This window comes from Macrosteles quadrilineatus, unplaced genomic scaffold (assembly GCF_028750875.1).
Source record: "Macrosteles quadrilineatus isolate MER2022 unplaced genomic scaffold, UCM_ALF_1.0 Scaffold_8__2_contigs__length_117827958, whole genome shotgun sequence".
Lineage (NCBI taxonomy): Eukaryota > Metazoa > Arthropoda > Insecta > Hemiptera > Cicadellidae > Macrosteles > Macrosteles quadrilineatus.
In genome coordinates, this window is record NW_026542601.1 from 67,226,846 (window position 1) to 67,246,808 (window position 19,963).

The following is a 19,963-nucleotide window of genomic DNA, read 5'->3' on the forward strand; positions in this document are numbered from 1 at the left end:
ATCGGCAGAAATCAGTAATTTATATCAGTGCAATCTGTAGGTGGCTCACATAAACTAAGACAAATTTGATAAAAAAACCAGGCGACAACTTAAACATGGGGATGAAATGTCTAGTTTATTAGTTTCATCACGTGTTCAATTTAACCTTGGTAATTTAATCGTTGTATCTACGAATAGGCTACACATTTTGTGCTTACTGTATATTATAAACATTTTTCAACACTCAATTAACCACTCGGGATTCGCTATTGCTGATACCGAGCATTGTATCTCGTCCCAAAAATCCCTAAAATGTACCTTATTGGCTAAAGAGTTAAATTTTACTTTTACTAAAAGAAGCGTGAATGCTCACATATTTATGTACCCATCCTGTACAGTTTGTGACAAACTAAAAGATCCACATCTTATAAAGCGCAAAGTTATGTTTAGTGATAAGTTTGACAAATGAGGAGAGGTCGAGACATTTGTCCTGAGCTTCGGGAAATGCCTCGATCTGTCAGGCTCTGACTCTAGGCCGCTCCTGGTCCTGATATGTCCTCTGATGTATCTGGGAACAAATTATGCGTTTTGGGTTATACTCTTAAAGTAATAAGTTTAGGAAGTTACCTCTTTAGTGATAAGATTAAAAAAAGGTGTTAAACCCCTGATTTATGAAAACCAAGTGGTTACACTGCAGAGGCTGATACAGAGGGGGGGGGCGAAGGGAACGACCAACCCCCCCTCGGAAATTCATATATATTTTATATATTTTTTGACTGCATGTAATACAGTAGTGCGTACACATTGTGTAAAGCAATTTGTCACACTAACTTTGGACTAAGAAATTGTATAAAACTGCCATTTTGGAGACTTAGTTAACACAATTTTTTACAGGGGGGTAAACCCCCCCCTGAACCCCATAGATACCCCAGTTCACCCCCACTTGTGACTGATCTAGATCCGCCACTGTTACACTGAAACATGTAGCCTACTCCGTATTTTATGTGGAGGCTAAAATGTCCAATTAATGATTTGCCCCTTTTTCCAGTATTAAATTATCTGGCATCGATTGAAAGTTCTAAAACAAACAAACATATTTTTCAATTTTCTTTTAATAAGACATAGTGAGTTTGATAGTCAGTGGTTTATTTTAGCTTATTTTTCATTTTTAGCATTTTATATCAGTTCTAAAATAAGATTAAGAATAATAAAACAAGGAATGATAGACTGCCGACCAACAATCTCCTTTTGACACTAAAATCAGTTGCATTTTTGGTAGCCTCTCAATGATTAATGATAGTCAGTGGTTTATTTTAGCTTATTTTTCATTTTTAGCATTTTATATCAGTTCTAAAATAAGATTAAGAATAATAAAACAAGGAACGATAGACTGCCGACCAACAATCTCCTTTTGACACTAAAATCAGTTGCATTTTTGGTAGCCTCTCAATGATTAATAAGTAGGCGTAATTTAGAAGACTTTCAGTAGTTAGGTATTCTCAATAATAAGGTATCACTAATTTCCAGAGATGTACATTAATATACAGGGTGAGTTTTAAATGAGTTCCCCCACCTACTTTTTTCTACATTTCTTAAGATATCAACTCCGGACTACGTCAGATCATTGTAGAGTATAGTAAGTACTTCATTTTGACTGGGTATACATTTTTGGCCGCCATCTTGGATCCGCCATATTGGATACAAATTTTTTTTTTTCAAATGTAAAGGTAGGGTTGTGACCCATCGTTTTAAACTAATTTCTTATGCTGAATACGATGCTGCAATCCGTTTAAAAAAATCTTGACCCATTCTAAAGTTATGAGAACTTTTTATAACATTATTTTTAGCCCATTTTAACATTGTGCATTTAGAAACTAAGAACATAATCGCAAAATAGTGCTAGATAAAGATTTATGTATTATGTGGTGTATACATATCTTTATCTAGCACTATTTTGCGAAAATTGTTGGTGTAAGATAGAGAATGCTATGTTTGTTCTGAATTAAAATATGGTGCAAAGAATTTCAAGTTTAGGGCAAAAACATCTTGTTTGTCCAATGTTAATAAAAACTTAAGTGTCAGTATAAATCGTTTTAAAGTGGAATAAAATAAAGAATCGTAAACTAATGCCAAACAGCGGTTTTATGAGATCCATCGGAGGAAATGAAATTGTGACTTCCGACTTCATCACAGTTGTCGTAAACTTGTCTGTTCCTGGAATTTGCAAACAACGTGTCTTAAAACTGTAAGTTTAACATTTTTTGGAATATTTGGTAAATGTGTGTTTTAGACTCAAAGTGCTTTGGTTTGACAATTTTAAAATATATATATTGCTAATTTAATGAGTTGTAGTCAACTCCTTTATTATGTAATCCTCCTTGAATGGAAAGGTACTAATGTTGACAATGGGGGTATGTTTTGCTTGGGTATCCAAGCAATTACTACAAATTATCAAGTGTGCCCTTTTGAACACTTTTTGGCCAGAGGTAGGAAGTACAGTACCGGAGATGGTTATAGGATGTACCTGTAACAATAGGGAAGTTTATAAAGTTGATGATGAACTATATCCGTGTTTATCATGTTCAGAAACATTTCCATTCGACAACCACCAATCTCAACAATCCAAACCACCATCTCAATCTAAGAGGTTAAAACTTGTACCCCAAATACGCTTGGTCTATGGAAAACTGATGGTTAGAAAGAGCCATCTAAGAGATGTTTAAAGTACACATGCAAGTACAGTCAATCGACCTCAACCAATGGCCAAGCAGATCGGAGAGATTAGTGGGAAGGAAGGACACAACAAACGTTGTTGTCTTGCTCTGAATAATCTGCTACAACTGAGGGGATAAATTCAACGTCATGATGGTTGTCCCAGTAGGGTAGGTAAGCGGGCCAACAACATCAATTGTTGAAAAAGACAGACGTGGCCACATGAAAACCAGGTCTTCGGGCATCCAAAGGCAGCTGTTAAAATGCAGGAGGAATACATAAGGGTTTGTTTACAACAGTGAGCCTGCGTAATTTTGGCGATGAACTGATTGGGAGACAATGAACGAGGCTGATGACTCCTGCAGGTGTTGGTATCGTAAAGAGTGACTTCTTGGAGGTTGTTTTTACCTGGAACCTTGGCCACATGATGGATTGTGTTTTATTAGATTTACCTTGGTTTTTGCCTGAGTTATTGAAGATAACATGTTTATTTAACCCTCAGTATTTCTGCAGATTGAGTTCATCCCACTTTATGAAATGTCCTAATTATTCCTTTATCATGAAGTCATCAGATTCTAGGAAACTATTAGGACTCTGGGAAGACCCACGGGGGGAAGGTCAAACATCACGAGAGAACAAACAATCCAACATATTGTGTTTTTACACTCTTCTTCTTGGTAAGGTTTACTAATACGGTACTGATATGTTGTGTTCTAGGGAGGAGGGCCAGATTGCTGGTTGTGGGTGCCTGGACACTGGCTCTGGTGCTGTCTGTCCCCATCGGAGTGTTGTACCACGTACGTCCAGTGCAGGGCAGACCTCAGTGTTGGATTGAGTTCAGTGAGCCCTGGCAGTGGCAGTTGTATATGACTCTGGTCGCTACTGCTGTGTTTGTAGCTCCTGCCTTCATCATATCCATCTGCTACGCTCTCATCGTCACGACTATCTGGGCCAAGAGTAAACTGTATACTCACAGTGAGTATCTAAAGTGTTATCATGTTTTTTTCAAGAGGTTGGTGCTCTTTACTTTACATTTGCCACATGGGCCACAAAGGCCTGTCATTGGCCATATCAAGGGTGAGTCGTTACAATACAAGGGTGAACTGTACTAATAGAAACAAGTGGAATGTACCATGATCCTAACCAATGGCATCGCTGCCTTAGGCCCAAAGTCTGTGGCGCGGTTTCCTTTACACTACCAATCACGGATTGGTCCCCTTAATACCCTGACAGTTCATGGAAATTGTTGATGGTCCATAAAAATAACAAACCTGTTTAATGTGGTGACTTGGTTGATGTAACAACCAAACCCTGGCCTTCAAACTGTCAACCAAAATTAACTTAGTCTCAGGTTGTATGGTTATACTTTCAATTTTAAAAAAATCAAACCGTTTAATGCACAATTCAGATGGTATGGTGATGCATATCAGTAGCGATTGGTTTTGATGGAACTCATTATATAAATTTATAGGCACAAATATATCATTACGGTAACTATAAATAAAATTAGTAACAACTCAAATTTTTCCAGAGCCAACACTGGATGACACGAGGAGAGCAAGTTCTCGAGGAATCATTCCACAAGCGAAAGTGAAGACTGTCAAAATGACTTTTATTATTGTTCTAGGTGAGAAAATTGTTTTCTAAAATGATATAGGCTTATGTTTGGATTTATAGTTTAGTGGAACTAAATCTTACCAAAACTCCTTTAAAGTAAGATGGAATTAGATGCGGAATGAACTGCTATACCGGTATTCTTTGTTTTGATTCTCAATATTCTCATTAATCTTTGAACATAAACTAGAAGGTATGCTTCCATGGAGAAAAATCCTGTCCTTGGGCTTAACCATAAACAAAAATAATTAAATATAGACTATCAGCCGTGCTGTGGTTACCATAGGTTCTGGCGCACACCACTGGGAGCACCATGTAGTTACGTAGCGTGTACGCTATATTTAATTCTTTTTGTCTATGGTTTAACTGAATTGTTCAAACTTGGATTGCTTCGACTTGTCCAAAACTTAGCTAGTATTTTGGTCAGTTCAGTCGTCTCCTGAAGACTAAGAAAACACCTCCTGAACTTATTAACTAAGATTACGCATTTTTTAACATGATATGAAATTGTTTCAGTTTTTGTGTTATGTTGGAGTCCCTACATAGTGTTTGACCTGCTGCAAGTATACGGCTACATTCCACGTACACAGAGCAACATCGCGTTGGCAACACTGATCCAGAGTCTGGCTCCGCTAAACAGTGCTGCCAACCCTATAATCTACTGTATGTTCAGTGCGAGCAAAGCCACCAGATAAATAATCAGTCTCAATCTCAACCACTCTAATATTACTGTACGACTCTCAATGACCCGACACTTATGGGACCAGGAGGGTATTCGATTTTAACATTTTGGAAACCTAAAAATAATACTAAATTAAAACCAATAAGTTGAGAAGTCAACATATGAAGCTTTTTGTACTTCTCGACAATTGGAAGTTTTTAAATTAATCAGTTGGTCCATTCTTTAAAAAATCAATATTTATTAAATACAACAACTATTTGATTTCACTTATTGACTCTCTCATCAAAAGAGAACAGCTTTATCTCGTAGGCCTGAATAACTTTAAACTCCTTAATTGCCAGAAAATACGTATTGTCATAAAAATACATTGGTACATCAGTAATTACATCAATATTTATACAGTTACAGTTTCCTAGTTTATGGTATTTAAACTGTAAATCAAAATCAATGGCAGTACAGGTTGCAGTCTTAAATTGTTTAACACTGTAAAAAAAAATTGTTCGTTAAAAAGTACATATGCTTAATTCTAAAACATTTTTTCATGGAGGTCCATGTACAAACCTTCAATATAAATTAAATCGAGCCTATCCGTATTATGCTGATAAAGTCAAGTACTGTATATTAAGTTAAATTGGTATACAACCAAAGCACAGGAGTTTATCAGTACAAATTAATTGTATCTGTAGTCAAGTAAAAAAATGTGGAAATGACTGCAAAGACAGACAGAAGACAGAGTTTGTCTTCTGTCTGTAAGCAATTGAAATTCCAGTATTGTGTTGTAAGATATTAACCGAGCACTCGTTCATGGCACCGTTAGTTTTCCGAGAGTGTCAGATTATCGAGGGTCAGCTGTACACTTACGTATACTATTCTTATAAAGCCAACAGTGGCGCTAACGTTAGGGATTTAAGCACTCGTCTATTATAATGTCCTTTATGTACGGTTACTTGATTTGAAACTTTAGTATATTGTATATGTGATATTTTTTAGACTTCTATTAAACAATAAGATTTAGACTTGGATTGAAAGTGAAATTTTGTAGTCACTATGGCTTCATGTTCCTATGTGAATGTCGACCTTCACTCCAGTAATCAATATTCTGATAAAAAAACCAACTAGATAATTCAATTTTTCATTGTTAATATTATGTTTTCCAGATAGAACAATTTAAAGAAATATAATATTTTTACACTTTTTCTTACAGAGTTATGGGGAAAGTTTGTAACAGTATATTTTGTATCAGTTGGACTACATTACTTACCGATACTGTTATTTACTGAACAAATACAGTTTGAGTTTGGGTTAATGTGAAATGTTTCATTATTAAATGTTCACATTACATTGTAAGGTGTTACAAGAACAAAACCTGATACATGTGTTTAATAAGAATAATTGAATCAGTTATTTTAATTTCCATCTAAAAAAACACAGAGGTTGAACTAAGGCTCTTAAGTACTACAGTATTTATCAGTCGATATTTTACATTACAGCCACTGCCAGAGAAAATATTTTGGAATGTGATTTACACAATAAAATAGACAATATTGTAAATATGTAATGTAATGTATTTATTACCATGTTGTTTGTATACCGAATAAGCTTAATGTTGTTAAATGTATTTATGATAATTCGTATCACAATATAAAGCAAAATGAAAAAAAATTGTCAACAAAATTTTAATTTTCTTTCCTTTTTTCCTCTTTGCGTTTAGTGGTGAGAATTCAGATAAGGCAAATGCATGGTTTTAATCTGCCTTTAGCTTTCCAAGCTTACAAATCTGACAACTCTCAACCCACACCAGGGATGGTCCAATTATGGTAAACCCTTTACCAGGGATGGTCCAAATATGGTAAACCCTTACCAATTCAGCATAAACAGACTTGAGCAGTGGTGGATTACCTAAAGTAGTTTGTAGTTTACTGTTTTAGCTTGGTTTAGTTCCATTTAGAAACATATTCACCATTGTTAAGTGAATTTTTGTTTGTGTAGACTAGACTTTAAACCGTTCTAGATAGGCTTCTGTAATTTGAATAAATAATTAATATATGCCAGACTATATTAAGTAATCAATAAGAAACTCTGTGTAAAGAAAGTGATTCCAGTATATCATCAAACGAAAACCTTCACAGAAAAAAGAATCTAGATCTTCATCCATATTTGATTTCCTAACGAGGGGCAAATCAAAAACATGTTATGGGCAAATATTTATTATTGCATAAAACTACAATAATTTATCGAAATAACAGATTCCTTGTTAATAAATCGTTGTAATCAGTCCAAATGGAATGTAATAAGAGAGCGCACTAACTAAAATATTTACAAATCATACCTTAAATCTACTGTTTAACTGAAATATACATATTATATAACAATATTCATTATAATAAAGGTTCTATATACAAATCTAATAACAACCATAGAGGGATTAGTATACAAAACATTCAACCTTAAACATAATAGGACAAACCTCTGTTGTAAAATACAATGTAATACATGATAATAATACATTCTCCAATCAACATCAGATAAAAACTATGAAAGCATTAATTTACATTTGAAGCATAATGTAACAGTTTCAGAATAACAACTTTGTGAAATAGAATAAAATAATGAGACTTAACAAATTTATCTAAAACGGGCATAATACAATTGACTTTTGTGAAGTAGACATTCCATCTATATGAACCAGATGTTACAAATTTTTTATATATAAAAAAAAAAAAACATAGCTAAATGAGCCAGTCACAGATTGCGCTAGAGTCTAAAATTCTATTTTCTACCTTATTTTTTGTTACTGAGTTGGTTGGCGTGACATAAAAAATGTTTTAGCTTACAATAAGTCATCCTACTAGTTTGATTTAGTTAAAAATGTATGTGCTTGACAGAAATGAATTACTTTACATCAGCGTAATCGTCAGTGGTTCTATACATCAACTACGACCATTTAGATTTTTTTAACTAGCGACAACTTTAACACAGATGATGGAATGTCTAGTTTCATCAATAGTCAAAGATATTACTTCAATTTAACAGCTGTAATAAATGTGTATATCCGTATGACTTTGTACATAACAAAAGCGGTAACTTACAATGCTTGTACAAGAGATTTGTTTGCTGCAACTAATCTGCAGACTAAGCAAATTTACAGCCATTTTCTTAGCACTTGTCAAAACAAGTACACAGTGAAAGGGATTTTAAACTTATATCCACACAGTTATCCCTTAATAGTATTGGCTCAATGAGTACTTAGGTTTGCTGCTACAAAGAACACAAATAATTTGTTGCTTGGATTAAACTTCTAGTCAAACAAAAAACATAAGTCAAAGAATAAGTACCAGTAACCTTATACAAACAGTGTATTAGCTAGCAATTAATTAAATCGTATTAAACTAATGGGGGTGAAATGGGAAACAACCTACTCAGTTACTAGAGGCGTAATATAAAGTGTAGGCCAACTACACTAAATTTTTATAAGTTAATTTGAATAACGGATTGACTCAATTTGCTAACAGGGAGGATAGTCGTGTGATACAGAAAAGTTCCCCAACTACTCTTTCCCTACTCTGACTCAATACATAGATCAAATTAGATCTAACAACATTTTCTATCAAAGCGATGGTGGTGGGGAAAGGGTTCTAATACGCACAATTGGGTACAATTTCAGCAGACTGTAAAGTACAAGCATTGACTATTGGATACTGAAGTTGTATTAATAGTCAAAGGTAAAAGCTAACTTGAGAAGTAGTAAGCCACAAAAATTGAATAGGGGTTTAACACAAGATTGAACTATTGGTTATTTAGGTAAAACCCCTTTAAAAATGAGTATAAATAAAAAAAAATTCATCCAAACCAAAACAGCTTGTCATTTCAAGAGGGAAAACTTGTTGATTTTTGTACGTGTGGCTATAAGTTAAACCATTGTTAATGACTGGTTAAAACTTTACACTAAATCTAACAAAATAAATACAATGCTCTGAATACAGAACAGGTATCACGGAATCACCAGTTGAAAATAAAAAATTAGTAATTCATTAAACAAATTATTTGTCACAGAATTATAAAAAAAGGTTTAAAATGAACAACCTATAAATCTATGAAAGGAGTAACGTATTAGTCAGTTAAAGCAATAAAGATGAAATAATCAAGTACGACTCAAAATCCAGAACCTAGTTGGTCAACAAGCTTTGGATAAACGATGATTTAATAAAACAATAACAGAACAGTACACATATTTAAACTACAAAACTTTATGTAATTACAAAATAAACATACTAAAAACAGAAAAGGAAGAACAAAGAGATCATGGACAATTTGCTTGTAAAACATAAAAGATGATTTTTGCAGATAAACTTTTCACTCAAGCACAACACCAATATCTCAAAAAGCATTAGGCCAACTAAGGACACAAATATTTTGAAGATCATAAAAATGTAAAAAAAAAATGAATCATTTCTTTACAGTTCAGCCATTCAAAGAACCACTTGGCAATCAAACTTAAACTAGGGTTAAGGTTGCAAACTTTAATAACAACTTAATTCTGATCAAAGCACATTTTCTTTAATATTTATTATTTCGGCCTCAAAGTCAAACTATGGCTTCCTAACAATCAACAACATATACTCTAACATAATTTCAGTACCGTAGTGATAATAATGGACTTAAGTCAAAAACATTTGAAGATAATAAAATACACCCAAAAAAGGTTTTTCACCACACTATGATGTTTTTAGCTGTTTTACATACATTAATTGGTAGCTGAAAGTTACGTTTTGCTGGCCATGCCAGCTATCATCGTTATTTGCGGACCGAACAGGTTTTAACATCCCTAGGGCCGCAAAATCAGCTGCCCGCTTACTTTCTTCAAACATGAATGCATATTAAATACAGAGTCAGTATCCATAGCATTGCAATAGAATTTTTTTATTGTTACCGCTGCCTAGCAACTATTTATTATTATTTTTGCTGATTTCTCAAATTATTTCTTCACATAACCTTTTTTTAAGTTGTAGTTGTGTTGACTATCAGTGTGCATTATTATTATGGTGAATAGTGGTAATAGGGTATAGTGTGGTGAAAAATTGCGTTTGTACCATGGACCGCAATGGTTTTGCAGCTCTTGATCGTTTTCAGTTCTCGACTTAGTCTCGAACTTAAAAACTATCTCGAGCCGGCAAAACCTCATTTTCGGCCCTAGGTACGAAATATACTATTACTGAAAAAACTTTTAGTCCTTCGGATTGTAAAAACTACAAGAACATTCTTATCAATAAAATTGTTCTACCTAGTAACAGAAAAACATTTAACTATGCAGAACCTATTGCATTGTGAGTGCAAGTGAATTAATTTAATGATAAAACTATTATATAAAATAACAGAAGCACCAACTATTTGTTTGAAGAATATTCGTAGAAGGAATACTACAAACAACAGAACTTCAAACACGATAACAACTCTTAATTCTGCTAATATTACTTTCTCTTTAGATCCACATGGAAAGAAAAATACTTACGATAACACTTATACTACACTTATAATAAAATTTACGTTTAATCAAGTCGTGAATCCGATGGACTTTCCAGCATTTCCATCAGAAAGGTGTCGATGGGAGCATCACCAATGAGCTGCAAATAGAAAATAACAGGTGAATCTCACACAAACCCAATATATTCAGGATCATAACAATATAAGAACATGAACTTTTCAACAATAAACAATGAATATCTGAATAACACAAGCAAAAAGGTTGAGTAACCATGAAAAATGTTAAACATTATTTTATTAACACCCCTAGTTTGAATAATGAATTTTAAAACCCCATCTTACCTAAACCCAAGGCTAAAAGCTCCCTTAAAATGTTCTGATCCATTCTAAACATCTTACATCATACCCTAACTTTACCCCTTGTGTAATCGATAGAAACAAAGTCACTGGGACATTAAAGTACAGTAGAAACCCTCATATCCGACCCAGACAGGACCGGGAAAGGGTGGATATTGGGAGGAGCACAGCAACTTTCATAACAAGTAAAAAAATTATTTATTTTTAACAAAGATTACAACATATAACAATGAATACTATCGGGCGAAGCTCAGGTCAGGTCGAGCCAGATGCATATTTCGCAACCAACGTGAAGGATTTGTGAAGATGCGTTGTTGAAAATGGACTATATTTACCGTGATTGTGGTTGACGATGAGGTTTCCAAGACCACAGAAGATGTTCAAGATCTTGCCATAAATAGCATGTCCTTGATCTCACCGTAACCGTGGAAGGTATTTACAATTTCTCCATTACCGTGAAAGCTGTTTACAGTTTGCTGTTATTGTGGAAGATGTTTGTGATTTTAGCATGAAAGATAGTCATGATTTCACCTTGATTGCAGGCCATGTTCTCAATCTCGATATTAGCAGGGAATATCGATTTTATTGTGGCTGAAGATGTTCACAATGTCACTGTGACTGCAGAAAATTTATCTTGATTTTAACGTAACCACCCTGTAGGTCTAATAACCCGAGGAGTCAGTTATGAGGGGTTATACTGTGTCATTAAAAGCCAAATAAATGACATGACATGACCATCAATGGTTTCCTAAAATGTTTTAAAAACTTGCACACATAAAAGAAAATAAATTTACGAAAGGCACTTAAACATTTATAATAAAGAACATGTGATCACATCACTTAATTGTACAAGATAGAAGAACCAATCATCCAGTCATATAAACACAACCAATTCGTGTTTCTGGCACTTACCTGGTAAAAGAACAAGTGCTCTAGGCACTTAAGGCTGATTGAGCGCAGAGCTGGTAACCTGAGCAGCAGTTTGGCGAATCTACCAGGCTCCTCGGGATGTCGTAGTCTTGTGTACTCCTCCAGTGTAGCGTACACCTTCTCTCTCAGTGCCTCTACCTCAGACTGGGACTTGAGTCCTCTCACACCTGCAATGTCAAGGACCTCAGTTGCACAACTGTTTGACAAAGATTTAGCCAAATACATTCAGTATTGAATCCACTGCGTGTAGCGTTAGCACACTGACAGTGGGGTAATGTTGGTGATGAGCATTATGTAATGACGGTGGATGATGTGATATGGTACTGTGAGACTAATTTAAGTGTGCTGATTCTGCTACCAAATTATTTACATGAAAGACGTGTTGGGGACCAGAGGACGGAGATCTTTTACCCAGACCGGAAGCTTGCATAGCCAGCTTTGATTTATGCTATTACAACTAATTTATTAAAACTATCCTTCCAAAACTTGTGACCTAGAAAATGACTATGAATGAAATGATTGGTTGGTGATTGAACTACTTAAATCAGAAATAACTACGAATTTACTGAGAACTATGGAATCCTTCTGGGGAAAACGTGTTACCCTATTCATGTTGAAAATGGTCTGAGGCTGAAGGCCTCGGACCGTGGTTATTTAATTCCTACATAATATCCAATGTCGGGGCGACCGTTGCAGGTCTCCCCCTTTACCTTGCTAACTAGCCTGACATTATTACTTAATTTCTCTATATAATTATTCTAGGACTCAGCCATTTGGTGAAGGTTCCTGGAGGGGCAGATTTTGAGAGCTGTTTTCTTGAAGCTGGATGACAAAGAGGGAAGAGAATTGGAAAAGGTAGGTGGGGGAAGGCGTTCGCTTGCTCGCGGTGGGCTGACAAGTTCATCATACAACCCTGCCACGCAAAGCGCTGACACTATAAGAAATATAGCGTGCTGCTATGTGTCACATGCGTACTGTTATAGTTTAAAACTATTACCGTTAAATCTCTAAAATCCGGCTTTGCACTAGTCCAGAATGTCCAGAACTCTCCCAGTATTATATTTTGATTTTTTTATCCATTCACACCATTTTTCATAACACTGATTGTCAATAATTTCTAGTCCTGTTGCTTCACTTTGCTGTTGTGTATATTAAAGATTATGTCAAAATTAAAATGCACAAGTGGCTTGATCCTAGCCGAACCTAACTTTAAAGTTCCAGTGAAGTTCACAATTTTGCTGTGATTGCAAAGGAATAAAATGATGTCTCCAAGAGAGAGGGAGGTGATCACATTTCATTTGTGATCACTGGAGAGGATGAAGATGTCTTCAAGACATAGGGAGATGACCACAATTTTCCTGTGATCTCGAGAGGATATGATAATGTCTCCATGACAGAGGGTGATTATCACAGTTTTGCTATAATCACAAAGAAGGATGATGATGCCTCTGAGACTAAGAGGGATGTTCTTGATTTCACTTTAATCACGACGGACGATAATATCTATGCAACCGAGGGGAAAATGTTAATGATTGCCATGTTCACTTGAAATTAAATTTTTGTTATTTCCCCATTTCCCTTATTGCCAACAATAACTGTTTCACTAATCTAGCGCTAATTAGTTATAATGTGGGTTCAGATTAGTGGGAATCCACTGTACTCTTTTCTAAATCCCGACATCAACCATTTCTAAAGCACTCTCTACTTACTAGGATTGAAAAGGATGATAGAGCGAAGACACCCGAGCTCTGTCTTGTCCATGTTCATCTCCCTCATCTTGGCCACTAGTTCAGTGAGTACCCTGTCAAAGATATTGCCTACACCAGCCTGCTGGGCAGAGTTGCGGTGAACTGTCAGACCAGTGGCCAGAACGATGCCGTCCCTCACCTCTACTGAGCGATGTGAGAACGCAGCTATCAACAGTTCATTCCATCCTACAACAGACATACGGGTTCATCTCTTGCGATCCTTCAAACCCTGACACTGCCAATGATCAACACAGCTGATCCTAAGTTTGTTTTTGAATTAAGTTTTGTGACAATCCTTAGTTTAAAACTATTTCCTATAATTAAATTAAGACACCAAAAACAAATGTTCTACAGATACCGTTAGTAGTATAGTAGGATAGTAAAATCATACGTATACAACAGTCAAGGATACTTCAATTTGTTTAAATGTATTGCAGGTATAAAGGAACACCGCTAGAAGTGCCATGGGCAATTGTTAATATACTAAGGCCAGCAGATGTTGCCATCGATCAACCAAATCCCTGGTACTTTCAAACACACATCTTTTGGTGACAATGGCAGCAAAGACTGTATATGTAGAACAAGTGAATCACTTTGACTTGCTTTTTTGTGACATGAGACAATTGTAATAAGATCGCTAGTGTCGCTGGTGATTGCTGCAGCTCTGGAGACAATTATTACTATTTGCTGAATAATTTATCAATTTAACATTGGGGCATTCATTTGTAGATCAGAGACAAAAATAGTATACAATCTGTATTTCAAGTATTTTATGGTAAGAATTTTGTATGAATCCAACTAAGCATAGTTGATACCACAATATTCAGTGGACTTTAAATGAATTACATCACCTGACAATTATTTGTGATTAGAGGAAGCTAGGTTAAGATAGACGTGTAAGACTTGACTCACCGGTCCTGAGCAGCAGCACTTGGTCGTCCAGAGGCAGCGATGTGAAGTGAGGAATGTGTTTGGCCCACTCTACTAGCTGAAACAGCTGCTTGTCTGTGGCGTGGCAAATGTTCTGCAAAGCAGTATGCAACACATTGTAGGATCAACCGAAACATTAAGTAACACTCCTTAATTCTACAATAGTGATGTTTGAAATTGTGTTAACATGAAATTGGATACCGAAGTAGACATCCCATCTATGAATACTGGTGTATTCAGTGTGTCTCAAAAAGAAATAAGCCTCTTAATGAGTAGGCTATTAACATTTAAATTGAGAAACAATTATAAACAAAGACCATAAGTGAGCAAGTATTTAAGTGGTTGGATTTAAAAAATTGTTTAACTTGAAATAGACTAACGATCCAATTTTGAGAGCATGAGAATATGCATCAAATTTCATTCTTACTTCTTACAAATGCTTTAAAATCTTGTTTAGTACACTAAATAACTACACTCTGCGATTTTCTTTATTGTGTATATTTGTTTTGTTTGGAATCAGAATCATATTCAAAATTGAGAAAAGAAACCGTCTTTTGGTATCAGGATTGAGAACATGCGATAACTACTAGTTTATAACTAAGAGTTACTTGTACAGTACAACTCACGTCAACTTCCAGCTGGACCTGGTTCTTGCACTCCACTCGTTTCTCCGCCTCCAGTATCCTCTCCACAGGCATATCAGTGTGCATGCTGCTGGTCGACTCCACCTCATTCTGGTCTCTCTCCTTGGTCCGTTGTCTCTCCTCCTGACGATCAAGCTTTATGTTAGTTCAACAAACAGACTATAAGTAGAGCATAAGGTGCAAAGAAAAGTTTTGGCATCGTGTCCCATTGTCTCAACGTCAAGTTGTCTCCTCGTAAAGTTAACTTGACACAGATAAGAAAGGGAACAACTTGACGTTGAAACAACTTAATGCAGACAAAAAGGGGACGATTTGGCAGTAGCACACCTTTCAAGCTGTCATCTCCACTTTGTAAGGCTGCGTGAAGTCAAAGAATTTAAATTCTATATTTAGGGTATGAACCAAGTCGACATTGAGTTGTAAAAGTTACAAATTGAAACGTTAAATGAACAGTCTTGACGGTGGCATACCTGTTAGGGAGTTTTGAAGGTGACAGCTTGATGGCGTCCAAGTGTTTCATAGAAACTATACTTAGTACGACACTAACCACTATGTGTGCACATATCTTGATTTACTTGTCACTAATATTCCTCTAACTGCCCAGCTAGATGTCACATGACTGGTCGCACCACAATAACGTAATCACTTACTATCAGCTGTCAGGACGAGTCTTTGTGTTATAGTGTGCTAAATGTCTTTCAATAAACAGCTGATGTTTATCAAGAGGAATGTTTAGAACTTGTTTAATAAAAACCACAAATTTGATTAGTTTTAATTTTTTTACATTTTAAACAATCCTTCTTTAGATAACAATCCACCCTCAAGGATATCACAGACCCTCTGACGAAAACCCCTAAATAAAATCTAACATTACAAACTTCCCTAAAAGTCCTCTATCGTACAAGGCAAAATTATGCATTTAAGATTTTAGTGGGAAAATTGGAGTACACTTTTGTTTTCTGTAACATCACGTGATAATAAATTTGTTTAGAACACTAAAATAATCCACTTACTAATACAAAAAGAAACATAAAAAAAAGAATCCCCACAATCCCCACAACACAAACTCAGTCAAACATCTTATTAGGCCTAACTCTTTGATTTCAAAACCTGGAAAACATATTGTCAGCACCTAAACTTTAACGCCTCTTTGAGTAGATTTATGACCTTCTGAAGGTTCACAAACAAAATGTCTCTATGAGGCCTATATTTAACGCAATGATATCTTCAACACATAACCTGTTTCATTGCTTTGACTCTAAGTGCATGTACTGAAGGGACATACATGTTCTTCATAATGAACCTATATATTCACCAAAGATTCATGACTCATTATCAAGATCACATCACTATATTTAGATTGTACCGTACCTGCACAGCTTCCCTCTTCATGCCCATGGAGAGACACTTCTGGTAGCGACAGTACTGACATCTGTTCCTCTGTCTCTTGTCTATCAAACAACTCTTCTCCTCCCTACAAGCGTAGGTCAGGTCCTTGCGAACTGTCCTCTTGAAGAAGCCCTTGCAGCCTTCACAACTGAGGACATAACACACAGTCAATAACTACATCGGTTACAATGTCTCTAAATGTAAAGAGTCCGCTTACAATTCAGAACCATTCATTCAGTATTGTGTACCCTATATAGCCTATTTTATTCCAAAATTCGCTAGTATTGCACAGAAGATTGAGTTTTAAACTCCTTTTAACTGCACCCTGTTAAACCGAAACCACCATAAAAATTCAAATTAATATGGGAATTAAATAGACTATGTGAATTGTCCACTGTGGCACAAGTTGGTCCAGCTTGGCCAATAGAATGTAATGGAGCAGACGACATCATCAATCTAATACCATGATATAGAAAAATTTGGAAAACAATTGTTAATTAATTATAAAACTAAAATTAAAATATGTGGTGAATACAGTTGTACATTTTCAGATGGCAGCCCCAGTTAAAGTGCCATACAAAATACTGTCGTAGACCTTTTTTGAATACGCACAGCCTTTCAATTTCTACCATTGACAGAAAAAATAGTTTATCCAAAACAGCATTGCCTCCTTTATTTCCGTTAGTCGGGGGTTTACTGTGTAGCAACAAGTATTATATAGCAAAAAAGGACATATTGAGTTTTTTCCCCTTTTAACAGCGATCACCCAAATGAATTTGGTATGAAATGGAAACTACTAAACTACACCTTCTTCAAGTTTCGCCCTTAAGGATCTACTCAATAAGCTTTCATGACAGCTGATTTCATGGTAAATGAAAAATCAATTATTCACTGGATACCTTTTTTATGTCACTGAACGGTGAACATAAGTTCAAAGAAATAAATAGTGGAGGAAAATTATCACAATGTTATATTTCTGAACTTGAACCAGACAATTGATCTGTGGAAGTCTTATCTTTCGGCTGTGGCAACCTGAGATAAACAAAAATACCCCCACCGCAGCAAACCTGCCGACTAAGCGAATTTCCATTTGTCTGAATTGATTTTCAGTTAAATATATTTTAATAAAATTAGGTTTAATGAGTACCTAGGTTTGCTGCTACAAGGAAACTAATAAAGTGTGTTTTTGAGTAAAATATTGATAGCTTAGTACAAAATAAATAAATTTGCCAAGTTTGATCAAAATATATCCACAAACAAGCAAACTACAACATTTGACAATATTTTCCATAAGAATAACATGGGAATTTTAAATTTACAATTTTTTTAATTTTCTCCGTTACTAATAATTGAACAAAAATACTTTTATATACTAAATTATTTGTTTTTTTAAGCTCTTTAATAAGGTCTAAAGATAAATCGGGAAATTTTGTGTTTTGAGGGTCAAAAGTGAGAAAAACCAATTTTTACCCCATAAAACCCCCCGTAAAGCCCCGTTCCCATGGTCCGATCGTGCTGGATCGCGAACTCATTCAAGTTTATCCCGCTTTACACCTTTAAACCAAATTTCATCAAAATCGGACAAAAATTACTCAAGTTATCGTGTTCACGGACGTATATATATAAGTCTATATATATATATATATATATATATAAAAATTTGAACGAATGGTGTTTTTGGCCTCTGGGGACATCAAAATGAAAAAGTAAATCGGTCCCGGGTCTAGGTCTTACCGTGCCACCTACGGTAATAGCTACTTCCCTATAGGGAAATTCGCTAATAGCTACTTCCCTATAGGGAAATTCGCTAAAACAACCCACATTTTAGCAACTAGCATTACTAAATTTAATTTTATGAGTTCTCTCTAGTGCAACACATTGCAAATAGCATTTGAGAAATCATCATTGGACATTTAAGAAGTTATCAATGTTAATGACAAACGTGATGAGTTTTTTACACAATTACATAACATTTTTGGATGCAACAAGCTATGTTTAACCAGGTGATGCATTACGAGTGGCTAGGTTGACGTGTTAACGTGGTCAAGTGTTGAGCAACCGATATAACCTTGACATTGGCATTGAACAAGACCTTGCCAGAGCGTAGTTCCTTCCTCTCCCTTTAACTACAATAGCCTCAACAACATACTCATGCATTCATTCAAACTTTACCTACGACTTGGCCAAACATTTTCGTGGAACATTTGATTTGATTAATCAACCTTAATGTTTTTCAGATGATATTTTCAATGACTACTGTTGTATTTCACTGCAACACAGTGCATTTTTATTGTTTAGGGCCTAGCCTCAAAAACTACACTTTTAAGTATGGTTATATTATAATTCATGGCAATGAACATATTTTTAATTTACGGGGCAGCATTTTTTAGTATAAAACAAAGCAAGGCCCCACTAGAAAACAGGCCATGCTGCAGCGCGGGCAGCGCAACACTACGTCACAGTGGTGGATAGTTGTACTAAACTCTTACCATTAAAATCTTACAAACAACCAGCTTGTTTATTTACCAAAAACATATGGGAATGGTGATGGCAATGAATTTATCAATGAAATCTATCCACTAGTGTGACGTCATGGATCCTGCAGCATGGCCTGCTTTTTCTAGTGGGGGCTTGAACACAGACAACTTCTTTGGTATTGACCCTCTTATTTTTTTCACACATGACAGTAACCAATTGATTTGCGCTACATGATAAATTGATTTTAAAAACAAATGTTATGGAATGAATATAATTTAACTTTAGACCAAAAATAATTCAGACAGATAAGGTATTATCCACCATTTTATGAACCAAATGATTACTTGTGGATACCATTAATCTAAAAAAGCGAGTTTTAAAGAAGCTACAAATTCCAGAGAATCAAAAGTAATTACCCAGATCCAAATCTACAAAGCATGTTGATTTTGCTCTTAAACTTTACCTAACTTATAGTAATGTAACAATGGTGCGGTAATTACCTGTAAACCCCATAGTGTTTTCCACTGGCTCTGTCGCCACAGATAGAACACAAGTGTTTGGAGCCTGACAGTGGATGGTTGGGAGGGTAAGGTGAGTTGGCAGCACTGGAGTTGTTAAGAATACTACTCGGACCCATCTGGAAACCTCTGAAACATACCATCATCAGACAGGTTAGTTGTATGACACACAGTACAATTCTACAATGAACTTGATAAATTTTGTTTCGTCATCATCACAGTTTTACTAAATATCATTAAGATGAAATCGGACCACAATTGCTAAAGATATTGTGTTAGTGTTCAAGGACCCATATATACTTCAAAACTACAACAATAGTGTTTTCGGCTTCTGGAGACATACAAATAAAAAAGTAAATTGGACCATGGCCTAGGTGATAACTTTCTTTTTAAGGTAGGCCTAATCACTTCTTCCCAATTAAATCGCTAAACACAAAAAATGTTAAACATATTTCTGAAGGACAGACGTCCGACACATACTTGAAGTAACAATATCAAATG

General features: G+C 35.4%; 2 protein-coding genes across 4 annotated transcripts in view; one reads left to right on the plus strand and one right to left on the minus strand.

Annotated features, from left to right (window-relative positions):
• LOC128999692 (cardioacceleratory peptide receptor-like) overlaps window positions 1-6,517 on the plus strand; it is a 132,425-nt gene extending 125,908 nt beyond the window's left edge. Inside the window, exons 5-7 of the mRNA XM_054426319.1 lie at window positions 3,409-3,666; window positions 4,223-4,318; window positions 4,822-6,517. Coding sequence (XP_054282294.1) covers window positions 3,409-3,666; window positions 4,223-4,318; window positions 4,822-5,000 — 533 coding nt within the window. The 3' untranslated portion in view covers window positions 5,001-6,517. The remainder of the gene's footprint in view (window positions 1-3,408; window positions 3,667-4,222; window positions 4,319-4,821) is intronic.
• Window positions 6,518-7,178: 661 nt separating this feature from the next.
• The window catches only part of LOC128999268 (retinoic acid receptor RXR-alpha-B-like), a 53,598-nt gene continuing 40,813 nt past the window's right edge, over window positions 7,179-19,963 (minus strand). For 2 of the 3 annotated variants that reach the window (XM_054425665.1, XM_054425663.1), the window contains exons 3-9: window positions 19,445-19,591; window positions 16,449-16,614; window positions 15,060-15,212; window positions 14,416-14,527; window positions 13,465-13,689; window positions 11,738-11,922; window positions 7,179-10,608 (exon numbers count right to left, since the gene is read on the minus strand). In XM_054425665.1, coding sequence (XP_054281640.1) covers window positions 10,534-10,608; window positions 11,738-11,922; window positions 13,465-13,689; window positions 14,416-14,527; window positions 15,060-15,212; window positions 16,449-16,614; window positions 19,445-19,591 — 1,063 coding nt within the window. In that variant the 3' untranslated portion in view covers window positions 7,179-10,533. The remainder of the gene's footprint in view (window positions 10,609-11,737; window positions 11,923-13,464; window positions 13,690-14,415; window positions 14,528-15,059; window positions 15,213-16,448; window positions 16,615-19,444; window positions 19,592-19,963) is intronic. The other variant, XM_054425664.1, reaches the window with a different exon arrangement.